Source organism: Hyalella azteca, unplaced genomic scaffold (assembly GCF_000764305.2).
Source record: "Hyalella azteca isolate HAZT.00-mixed unplaced genomic scaffold, Hazt_2.0.2 contig650, whole genome shotgun sequence".
Lineage (NCBI taxonomy): Eukaryota > Metazoa > Arthropoda > Malacostraca > Amphipoda > Hyalellidae > Hyalella > Hyalella azteca.
In genome coordinates, this window is record NW_025930989.1 from 3,177 (window position 1) to 16,020 (window position 12,844).

Below are 12,844 nucleotides of genomic sequence, written 5' to 3' on the forward strand. Positions count from 1 at the left end.
GCCAGTCGCCGGCATATTGCCCGCCACACTACATATTGAATACACATATAATCCTTAATTAAATAATATTCATCAAATCCTGTAATGTTTTTATCCCTTCATCCTCCAGTTAAGGTGTTTACATCGCTGTGAATGCTGACAAAATACCTTGACGTATTTTACAATAGCGTGTGTTGTCTATGCATGATAGAATACCACGATTTTTGGCTTTTAAAAAGACATAAACATTGTTTTTCCATGAAAACGTTTATGATGGTCAAGCAGCAATAGGAACAGCTGCTGTTTTGTCCTCGTTGGAGGCCTGCTACCTCAGCCTTAGGCCTATGGGACAGTTACCTTCTTGAGGACTGAAAAATAAGTTTAAACCCCTCAAAATTTGAAATCAGCATCTCTGACAACCAGAATTTTGCAATTTACTTGGCAAATAACATCATGAAACATTTTAAAATACATTTATTCAGTATAATCTTATTTTTGAGCGGGGTTCAACTCATTAAAAAAATTATAGCCTTGCGATAGATCATCAAAACATTCAACAAAGATCGAACACTTAAATTAACTTTTATCAAACCTTGTGATCTGATCCGATTGAAATCTACTCGAAATCTCATCCTCCTCTCATATGGATTTGCCATCACTTTATAGCGGTTTCAGGTCAGAATCGGCGAGGAGGCCGGGCGGTTAAGCAGAGAAATTTTGAAGCAGTGAGTTGCGAGTTCAAGCCTGCAACATGCTGTGGATATTCTGCAATGTTACCACTGGGTCACCCTGCATAATACCTGTAAATATACTGAAGTCTAAATATCAGTTAAATCCTTCCTTCTTCATCCCTCACTCTAGCGTTATTGGTAACAATCATCAGAATTAGCAATTTGTTATAGAGCCAATTAATTGGCTAATTGAATAGCCAATTTCAGAATTTGCTAAAAAATATATTTTACGCCATGTGATCTAGAACATATCAAAATTTGAGAGAAACCCTAGTTAAAAACTAGTGTCCAATAACATTTACTAGATTAAAATAAAATAAAAAATTAAAATAATTGGGTTACAAACTGAAATGTGAAATTTATTCTATTATTGAATCATTTCGTTTCACTGAATTTTGAACAGATGGGTGCTGATCTGCAACACGTTTGCAGCGAAAAATTTTTAGTTATTTATATTAATTTTCTATGCTTTCAAATTGTTGTCTAACAAGGTTGCAGTGCGGACAAAAAGCTGCTACTCGATTTGTGGGTTTAATGGTCTGCGAATTATAGAAAGAATTGCGTGTTGCATAAAGACTTGCTCGTGTTAATAGTTTGTTTAATAGCGTGGGGAGCTGAAGACGGAAACAAGACGGAAATATATGGTGGTTTATTCAAGTAAAAATGAAAAAAACAAAGCCGGCACTGCTATATTTAAACTATATCGAAACGATGCCTTTATTTATTCAAGAACAAATTTATTCAGATTTCAATTGATGCTCCAATTTGTTTATCAGCTATTGACTTCTCCACATCTCGATTCTTGCCTTATTCCACTTTGTATAATTTAGGTTTAAGATTGTTCTGACCAACATTTCTGCAGATTTCTTTATTCATTGTTTGAATTTTCTCAGATTTTTTTAATTTGTAGAGGTTTCAAGAATTAAGCAATCGTTGCACTATGACAATCCCCACCTCCTCGATACTCGTGATTACTGTCACGCAAGGTCTTACGTACTGCACCTCGCTAGAGAGCGATACCCGCTCTAATATAGACGTGGTCCAATATTTATCCATAATAGAAAGATGGTATGATTAGGTATGATTATGAGTAGTGCAATAAAGAGTAGTATTATTAAGAGCAGTGTGATAAATCGTAGTGCGATTATTTGATTCGCAAAATATTAAAATTCGGTTCGCAAAATTTCTTTGTTTAGGATTCTATGCAGGAGAATGTAAAATCATTTGAAGAAGTTCCACCTCTGTGACTTACGTCACTCCTCATTTCTGAACCAATCGATTGGATGTGATCGAGTATTATAAGTGCCGTTTATTGGAACGAGTTTTCGTATAAAATGGACCCCTGAACGTACAATCAGAAACACAAGTCGATTAGCTCTTTTACAAAGCTTAAGCGAAATTTGAGGCGAATCTATCGCAAAGATACATGCACCACCTGAATTGTAATCACGGAGAGGTTGACTGGCTTTACAGCGTCAGTGAGCCGTACATTCTTTTGGGGGACAGTGTTAAGAATGTTTTTAACTGCACACACATTTTCCAGGCAAGTGTGATTGATTATAGTTACTTATTTCAAGATATAATCTATTGAAAAATTCAATAATGAAACAAAAAATTTTCTTTTTCTAAAAAAATTTCACACTGTTTTTATACTTGCATTTATGATAATGAAACTGGTTTCTTATGTACGTCAAAACCAAATTTTATTTTAGAATATTGATGCAAACTCTTATAGGAAAAAGTCTTATAAACACCCCATGTCATCCAACGTGATAAATATTGTAGCAATTCTCTTTTGGTGCATTACAAATAGGAAGCTTTCTTCAAAGTTTCTGGAATACCTGCTGTGAACATCAAACACTTCGTTATGGAATGGAATGGAATCCTTATGAAATATAAAATGTATTAAATAATTTATTTATGCATCATGTGAGATATTTTTATTTAACATGACAATAGTGATCGATGTCACTGGCAAAAAATCTCTAAAACCCTCCAGTTTTTCATATATATTACAAACTTTAATGAGGCGCTGAACAAACTTTTGATGATTATTATACGAGTATTCATGGGTACTCGTAAGTAAGTCGAGCTCAACAAATATTAAGATGGACTTGCGGCTGCTAGCGGCGCTCGGGGCGCTGCTGTGCGTCTGCTGCAGCATCGAGGAGGGCTCAGCTTATACGTTCAGGACTTTCATGGGCGCGGAAATTGCCGCAACTGCGATCTCGAGCAGCGCGGTCGTGGAGCGTCCGTGTGAGTCCAATTAGATGAGGCAGATGTTATATTTTGGAATTTACTTATTATAAATCAAGCGGGATCCCGTTCATGCATCGTCCAAATGAAGAACTGTTCATGAAACAAATTTGGCGAGGACGTCATCCCTTTCAGGCGAGTGTCGCGTGCTGTGCCGGGACTCATGCGTCGCGGTAGCCATCAGGCGTCAGCCACCACGCCACTTCCACTGCTCCTTCACCGAACAAAAGATCGCATTCACCAACGACCTTGTGGCCTCTACTCTTGACAGCAGGGTGTTCTACAAACGTAACTTAATTCGATTAAATTTTGTCAAAATATTACTAATGTGAGCGCGGTGGTAGCGACGCAGTAAAATATCATTTTATTCTTCTTTCAGTCATGGACCATTTTTTTATCTCAATTGGGATGGTTACTGTATGATAATGATTGTATACCTATGTGAAAAAAATGTTATGATGCTGTAAAGATGTCTCTAATAAAATTTTAATGATTTGTTCTTAATGTAGAATATTGTAATGTTTTAGTACAAGTTGGGTAATTTCCAATTGCCTGAATTAGATCAAGTCTCGTTTTCTCCCCTTTTTCTCAGTATGCCTTTGATTGCAAATCACGGATAGCGAATAATCTTATTTTGAAACATTGGGAGCTCGTTGGTAGTTCATTCAATTTCGCCCCAGTTCATCAACTCTGCACAAACCTAGTTAGATTCTCAAACATATGTGCAACTCAAAAATTGTGTGCGTCTGATAACATCGTCACCAGGCCAAGGATGCCGTGACAACTTCACGCTCGTGGACAACGTGGGCTGCATTTACGTCTCCACCGCCACACTGAACTTCACCGCCGCCGCCGCGTCCTGTCCCTTCGACTCCCAACTCTTCACCGCCAACTTCCTCATCGACTTCGACGCCATGCGGGAATACCTCTTGAAGAATGCCCCATGTAAGTCAGGAGCGTACAGTGAGCCTATAAGTCGATATTGGCTATTTCAGTTTCGACAATGAACTACGAATGTGGTTTTAACTTTGAAAATAATCAGCTACCTAAAACAATTCAGAAAAAAACAGTGTTGCGACATTATGAGACGAGTCTTTCAGCTGCCTTAAAAACAGCCCTATCAAACTTAATGGTTCAAGTCAACAATTATTTCAACAAATTTGAAATTTTTAGTGCCTCCTATCTCTTCCCGTTGAACTCCCAAAATGTTTAGTCACTTTTGTGGGCATGTTGATAAATATCACTTCTCCGAGTTCATAAAAAAGGGAAAGATCATAAAAGGGAATTTTTGGAAATTATTTCGTTTCTGAGAATGCATAATTAAATCACTATCATATTCAAAATATATCGAGCTTTTTGCCGAATAAATCTCAAATATTTATTTTATATGCACAATATTCAATTGAGAAGTCTCGAAGAAGTGAAAAGGCGTGGCGCTTACATTTTTCAATTTATTTTTTCAAAATGTACAATATGAACAAATTTCACATGCATGTCATTATTTAAACCAGGCCCAAGGCGGAATCACTCTTTGCTGCTCTAAGCATTTACTTATAATCTTTGATTCTGCACGTTACCAGCAGAGTCCATCATAACTCGCTAACTCTGGAAAAAATATTAAGCCAATCACCATGAATTCGACAGTTTATGGCACCCGCTGTCCAATCAAAGCTTTGTATAATTATAATTATCTACTCGAGTACCAAGCATGATCTATTCCATTGGTAAATCTTAAAAATCATTCATGGTGACTATTTGAGAATAAATTAACTAGTCGGTGGAGTAGATTTATATGGGAAATACCGCACTTCTGCTGAAAGTTAAAAGCTAATTTTGGTACTGCTTAGAATAAATAAATACGTAGTTTAACAATTGTCAATTTTACAGCCGAAATCAAGATAATTTGGATTGGTCTGGACCGAACTCCGAATGCAACAACTTGGAAGTGGTTTGGGGGCGGCACCATCCCAGCTATTCACCCATCACCTTACTGGGGTCAGTTTGACCCAAATGGAGGGCCTGCAGACTGTGCGGCAATGAGTCTATACCCTGCAGATAAAGGTCGTATAATCGATACACTCTGCCGCAACAAGTTTCTGTGTAAGCAAAATTGATTCCGTTGTTTCAAAATTGTGCGAAAATTTCTCTTTTTCGCCTTCAGCAAAGCTACAATAGTTACTATGCCTCTATCGGCCTCATGCAGATTTGATTTTTTAGACATGCTGCTATATCGGCCAGTGTTAGAAACAATGATCGAAAAAGTTTGAACTTTTTAATGAAACCTGTACCCCAACGCGAAAAAATAAAATCAATTGCTATTTCAAAGAAGGCCTTTATATGGCTGATGGATTTTATCCCATTTTTCAGTGTATAGGCGGGTGTTGTCTTTAATCATACAGCATTTAATGTCTCGTAGCCTGAATTTCGAATTATTCTGGTATAAAAATAAATGTGAAGTGCTTGGGAGCTCAAGTGAGGTGCTCATCTTGGGTGCTCAAGTGAGGTGCTCATCTTGGGTGCTCAAGTGAGGTGCTCATCTTGGGTGCTCAAGTGAGGTGCTCATCTTGGGTGCTCAAGTGAGGTGCTTATCTTGGGTGCTNAGTGAGGTGCTTATCTTGGGTGCTGAAGTGAGATGCTCATCTTGGGCGCTCAAGTGAGGTGCTCATCTTGGGTGCTCAAGTGAGGTGCTCATCTTCGGTGCTCAATTAAGTGTGTAAATTAAGCGAGAATTGGGCCGTCAGCCTTCGTTTTATAGTTAAAATGAAGCCGCTCGTTTTAGCCCTTGACGCGTTACGGTCCACCCATATTAGAGTTTATCCATAACACTGTCACAGCTGCTCAGTATATCTTATGCATATTTGTCAAAATGTGCGTGTGTGTTTGAAAACTGGCACCTCAAATATATTAAATTAGTGTTTTTTTGTCGCCTATCCACGATACTTACCTGGTCGAAAAATAGCTTGGATCTGAAATTTTGCATTGAGTGAGAGAATAATGATCGTAGTTAGGCGATGCAAACCACGTTGGAAGGTTTGGATCAAAAATTGAAATTTGAAACTAAAATTGGTGTGCATTTACAATAATGAAAGTGGTTTTTCATAATTTGAAACAAGAGTCACATGCAAGTTCTATTTGAAATGTTGGGTTTATTAGATGGGACTTCTATATCTAGAATACATTTACTATGTTATAGTTAACGGGATTCGAGATAATGGGAACAACGTGATTAGGGATAACAGGATTCTAAAATGGGTGGGATTATCCTGCCCGAGCAACGCCGAGCACACCTATACTAATAATATAAATTCCTAAAGTTTGACCGTTGAGATGTTTGATCTGAAATTATCAGATGTCACGGATTAATCGCATTCTATGGACTGTGGTTTACACTACTTTCATCTTTCTATATATGTTGTTTTTATCTCGAATTTACGTCCGCGTGTATGTTGTTGTTATTGTTCCTATGGAGTATAGATTATTATTAACGTGCGAGCTATAATGCAAGTATTTTCATGGCACATTCCTGTTTCAGGCATACAACAAACCTTCACTTGCAATTGGTATAACACATTAAAATAATTTTTCTCTTTTTCAAAGTTCCAATTTTCCTTGTCCAAAGGTATGAGCTTATGTAAAACCCACCAATGGCCATTCATTGGCTCTAAAATGCAACGTACTTAATTAGTTATTGATTATTGAGCTTTATCGTAATTTTAGTTCGCGTATTATACGCTCCAACATTTTATTAAAGACCACAATTTTTTCATCATAATGACGCAATAACTGCTTGCAGATAACTTTTTGTGTCTTTTGTGTGGAGTAAAGTGAATTTAGTTAAGTTGGCGGCATCAGTTTTTAATATCGCAGCAGAGATGAAGTTAATTGACAATATCTTATGTTTTTTTTTTATAAAAGGCCTCCCACACTCACCATTCCAACAAAAAAAAAGAATTGATTTTATTAATTAAAAACAGGGAATGGTTTCATGTCAATGATCAGGGCCCCGACCTTAACGCCTCTGATGGTGGCCTACACCGACAGGTGGCCCAAATGAGGGCGGATGAACGATAATCAGAGGCGGCGATCCATCGTGGCCTGGGACTGCTATGTCCCAAACAAATACTAAGGATAAGGATACTAAGGATACTAAGGATTATGCAATGTCAATTGTCTTAAAGTTAACAAACCTTTGGAACAGTTCTATCTTCAGTAATTTTTGTTATTACATTTTGCTAGTCTCAGCAATTCCCTTAAAAAGAAACTAACTTTAGTATGTTTCTTTGATAAGTTAGATCACAGAAGTTATTATTTTTTAATACCTATTTATGAAACTGAAAGCGATTTAACTATGAACAGTGAATAAATATTTGATGCACGATTACAAGAGGTCTTATAATCGTGTGGTTCTTTTCCGGAAACTTTGGTATACAGAAATACATAAAATAAAGAACTCCTGGATCCCTGCGAAATGAAATTTAATTTAGTACGTGACACAGAAATGCGGTTTAAAATATTTAGAGGTCCCAAACGTCCACTTCAATTGATGAAAGTTGGTTAAAAAAGTGTTGAGAGCAACAAATTAATTAATTTAACTGGAATTAATTGAGAGAGAAACATATTAATTACTTGGTATATTGAGAGCAACAGATTAATTAATTGGAAGGCAGTATGATTCCACAGCGTAATAAGGAAGATGTCCCTAAAGAAGACGTCTTCCACATCTTCCGCCCGTCTGGACGTGTTCCTACAAGACGTCCAATGCGAAATAACTAACGCAAGCCAGATGTATGAACAGCTTGTGTACCTGAATTTACACCGTTTGATATAATTTAGCCGCAGCAAACTGGAGGAATTTCTTGTGTGCTTGGGCTCGTAATGCGTTGCGCATATTCCCTTCTGCTCACTTGCGCATCCTGCTAGAATATTCTTTGCTGTGGCTCCTACAGCGAAAACGAGCACCAGTTCAAACTTAAGGTCCAAATAATGATAAAGAGGGATATTCATGAAATTTTTGTCTTGACAATGGAAACTTCATTAAGTGCTTCCACAATATAAATTTGCACTTTCAGTCAACTGTCGACGAATGGCATCTCTCAATTAAAAAACGAATTGAATCAGGAAGTGATTCAATCTGATTAATCGGAAGTGATTCAATCACACTGAATTGATACGGTTAAATAATTCTTCCGAAATAAAAATTTTGCTAATATCGTTTGCTGCTTTTATCCCAGAGTTGAGTGGTTAATAAAGAAGAATAGAATAAAAAATTTCAGAAATTTAATTTGAATCTTGTTTTCGTTCCTCGCCATGTACTCGTCTGATTAAATTGTAAAAATAAGCTGCAAATTTCAATATTAAATAAAAACCCGAGTTTGTTGTTCAAAAAGATAACATCAAGTGTAAATGAACAAATAAAGTTATTGTTCATAATATTTATTTAGCTAATGTAATGTCGGTTGCCAGTGTGAGTCACAAATGTATGAAATATTATTCCGGAAATATCAAGTGTATCATTCATTTCAAATATTTCTTCATAAGTTTAGACAACAATGTTGACGTCTGCTTCGTGTGATTGCATCTGCGATTGTAAGCTTGATACATACTCAGTTGCAGGTCCAAAATATAGATTATATTACTTGATCTATACTGACAGTGACCAATAATTAATCAGTCGTGTTGCTGTAGCATATTATCAGAGGCGGAAAGTTTGAATCTGTCGAGCATGTAAGATTTGGCAGCAAGGCTCTTAAATTTAACTAGTTAAACGGTCATTTCTTTTTTTTTAAACGATCATATGTTTTAACCATTTTTTTATATTCATACACCACAGAAAACACAAGAAAATTTTTTTAAATAACAGTATTGGTTCGATTGCGCCGCTAAACAAAAGTTAAACATGATAAGATTTGCCATAATCTATGAAAATGGCGACCACGCACAGTCTGCAGCAAACTTGATCAAGTTTGGTATCTTGACAGCAATTCATGGGATTGTTGTTGAGTCACAAGTGAAACCTCATGACGAGAACCTCGTCCAGCCGACTCCGTACTGGGGAAAGCTGAGCCCAACAAAAACTCGGACTGTGCAAAAATTGAGTCGTAATCTAGAATATACGTAGTTACCTAGCTCCACTACGGTGGTGATTCAGTGAGCGCAAATCAGACGATGAGAAAATATTAATTTGTAAGCAGAATAATGATGCGTATGCATGGCCACTTCCGTAACCTGAATTAAAAATATTTTCATGTTACAGTAAATTATTCAATTGTGGTAAATTTTTGAAAAATTTGAAGAAGTGGCGAAACAAGAAATCAAACAAGCATGTTTCCGGCCAATGACAATATTAAATCATACCGCCAATAAATGACTAGAATAACATTACTAATAATGAGGCTGCTTCAAAAATTTTATAATAAATTATCAGTGACGATTGCACCTAAAGTTCGCCCATCGCCCCGAAAGCAACCTAGTTCGAAGTTGAAACAAGTTGCTTCCAATCCCGCAGGTTTACTCAGTAAAAACAGAAGTATATGTATTAACTGTTGGAACATTGTTTCATGAATGCATCATGACAATTAAAATATACATATTCTATGGTGAATGAATTCATTGTATTGAAGCGCCTCCGATGCCCGTCGGAAGCGGGGTTGAATGATGTGATAGGAAAGCGATTAGAATACGGAAGGGTTGCGTTAGGATCTTAAATACATAAAATTGAAAGTATGAAGATGGTAATAACTAACGAATGCATTTGCGTCATATAACTCAATGAATTCGGAATCTAGTAATCGTTTCTGCAAGGTATCGCACATACGTTGATGCCTTCATAATCGTTGATATCCAATCGTTGATATCCTCATAATACGTCTTTTTACTCTATCAGGTCCAACGTGTTTTATTCCAAGTTCTCGCATGCTCACAACGAATGATAATTATCATTGGCGTCGCACAGTGTTTTCTTAATTAGAAGGTTTAGCTCAGAGTAAGTCTTAGTAACACATATAGACATATGGACCATTAATAAAAAGTAGCATGGAAACATGTGAAAAGCTAGGCATTGTTATCACAATAATCTCATTAATTGAGCCTCTCGTTTCATTCTATTAAGTCCTAGCATTATATTGAAAGAGGCGTGACCATGACAATTGAAAGCTAATGCCGTCGTGAGATCATTTAGTTTTAAATATTCTATAAGTTTGAGCTGCATAATTTGTCATAAGTTTGAGCTTACAAGTCTCCATTAAGTGTAGTATAGTTGGACTCTCTTGGACTTTGTTTTTATTGACACGTTTGCTGTTGACTAATTATTCTCTCGGGATCTTATATGAGGATGAGTTCAATTTCCTGAAATTTCCTGCCGTTGGCATTAATCGAAATTCTATTGTACTTTTTTATTGAGCCTTGCAAATTTACCAAATTTGCATTAAAACTGTTTAAATAAAATGTTAATATAACATTTTCTTTGTTTTTCAATTCGGGGTTCTTTTACGATTTAGGAAAGTGGATCGCATAAATATTTATCTAGAGTTGCAGTCACCTGGAAAATATTAACATTGTTTATATATCTCTCAATTTCAATACCAGACTTTATGTGCTGCAAGAGTTGGCTCTCAAACTATTGCAGACACAGACCAACAGTCAAACTTAATTGTTTAAAATGGTTATCATTGTAATATGATAAAATTCTTGTAGTAGGAAACCATTAACTCTCAAATTGGCCAAAAAATTTTTCCATTTAGAACTGGTAATCGAAATATGAGATCTTATGAAGTCTACACGTTCAATCTCTCGGATTTGACGAGCTTTTAAGCGTACTTCCTCAATACACAATCGATTTGAATGATGAGCAAGACTACGAGTTCGATTGGTATTTCATCTGTACCGAAAAGACGTATTTCACCTGTACCGAAAGATATGTATTAAAATTGAAGAAGCAGGAGAAGTACGTCGGAGATTTCAGAATAGACAATTTGAATCGACTACAAAATTAACATTTACATATATTTACTTTCAGTACAGTCAAACTTAGCCTGTATCAGAAATTCTCAAGATTTTCAGTGCTCAAAAGTATCAAGCGTAAATATTTAATTAAGCGAGACATGAATACGCGATTGCGTGCCGCTGTACTCACGTTCGTACAGCAGTGAGTTAAATACAAGTTCAACTACGAGGCGTTTTAAACTTTCCAAACATTGTGTTTGAGCAATGGAGGCAATTCATACACAATTGTAAACTCTTTTAAGCAGGTTTCACTGAAGACCAGATAATCCGTTTTATTGACAATTTTCTTATTATTTTTTGCAAAAGATCAAACAACATTTTTCGTTTGCACTGGTAAATCGAAAATCAGAGTACCGATGGACATTTTTATTTCTTCGATAACGTTTCGAATGTATCAATCATTCATTATCAAGTTATAAGACGCATTGAGTTATGATGAGTAAATGAACCTAATTTTTGAAAAAACTAATAAGAAAATTGTCAATAAAACGAATTATCTGGTCTTCAATGAAACCTGCTTAAATGAACAAATTTTGCCAAAATATACTAATTTTAAACTCGTGAACAAAACTACTGACAATGAAAAGTAATTATGCTGCCAAACTCTCAGTTATTCAGGGTGCGCATGGACTCTTTGACAGTTTTCTTCAGTGCTGATAGACGACCAATCAACCTTCACCTGCCACGACCGTCAACACTCAGGTGGTATCCAAGATACGAAGACAGAAACGTACTAAATGAAACATGGCACAGATAAATATAATTCCAGTGAAATGAGGGCACTGATATACACAAACTCTGGCTGAATTAAAGGGAGAGTGGATGCATTTATAAAACAGCACGTGTTCAATTATGGATGTGTGCCACATCTCATCGACTTTGTTTGGAACTTAGCATCGTGAACAGCGTTAAATTTCATCTAGTCCACTGATGAGAACATATCGCCGCAATCGATCTGACAGACATGAGTCGCGAGATTATTTATTATAACATTTATCGGCCTAATGCCCTCATGTAAAAAATGTTTTGTTCTTTAGGAACTCGACGTTCCTAATGGCAGGTTAATGCGGCGGCGTTAGCCTGCCGCATTACCCTGCCAGGCTATCATGAGGGGTTAGCATGTAGTGTTAACGTGTCACGCACAACCTCCCGATTAACTAGAATGATCGTTTTGAATTTTTAACAAGTTGTTCGTCCTTGTACGATCAAAGTACGCGGTCGATGGCAGTGCCACGAGGAAGTGACAAGCCACAGCTGCACTTGCAGCTCTGTCGCCTAGACGCCCATCCCTCAAACAAACTTGATCAAAGAGGTTGAAAAATTATTGTCTATGTTTGTTAAATTTAATCGCGGCACAGCAATGTAATACAATAACTGAAATTGATAAAAACCAAAAAATTAAAACTCGGATCAGAGCTTCGGTCTGAGTAAGGGTAGTGAGAGTAAGGGTAGTGAGAGTAAGGGTACTGAGAGTAAGGGTAATAAGGGTAATGAGAGTAAGGGTAGTGAGAGTAAGGGTAGTGAGAGTAAGGGTAGTGAGAGTAATTGGGTAGTGAGAGTAAGGGTAGTGAGAGTAATTGGGTAGTGAGAGTAAGGGTGGTGAGAGTTAGAGTAAGTAGTTTCAGATCTATTGAAATATTGAACCATTCAGAATCACTATTGTCCTTAATAATAATGCAAAATGTACGTAATAATTCACTTTCACTTACAGCGGCTGAATGCCAAAGTACCTGACACAATTTTTTTTATAAAAAAGGCAAAAAAATGAAAGCATCGTTAAGCTATATGATGTCGTTCCCATTTTTGGGATGATGTTCATAGAATTACTGGGATTATTGTTCTGCATTCTCCCGTCCACTTAATTTTAATGCAAATAA

General features: G+C 36.6%; 1 protein-coding gene across 1 annotated transcript; it reads left to right on the plus strand.

Annotated features, from left to right (window-relative positions):
• Window positions 1–2,818: 2,818 nt before the first annotated feature.
• On the plus strand, window positions 2,819–4,994 carry LOC108675881 (the record flags this gene model as incomplete). Its single annotated transcript, XM_018163927.1, has 4 exons — window positions 2,819–2,966; window positions 3,102–3,254; window positions 3,732–3,911; window positions 4,854–4,994. Coding segments are annotated over exons 1-4 (622 nt in total), but the record flags the coding sequence as incomplete, so codon positions are not given.
• Between the last annotated feature and the right edge of the window lie 7,850 nt (window positions 4,995–12,844).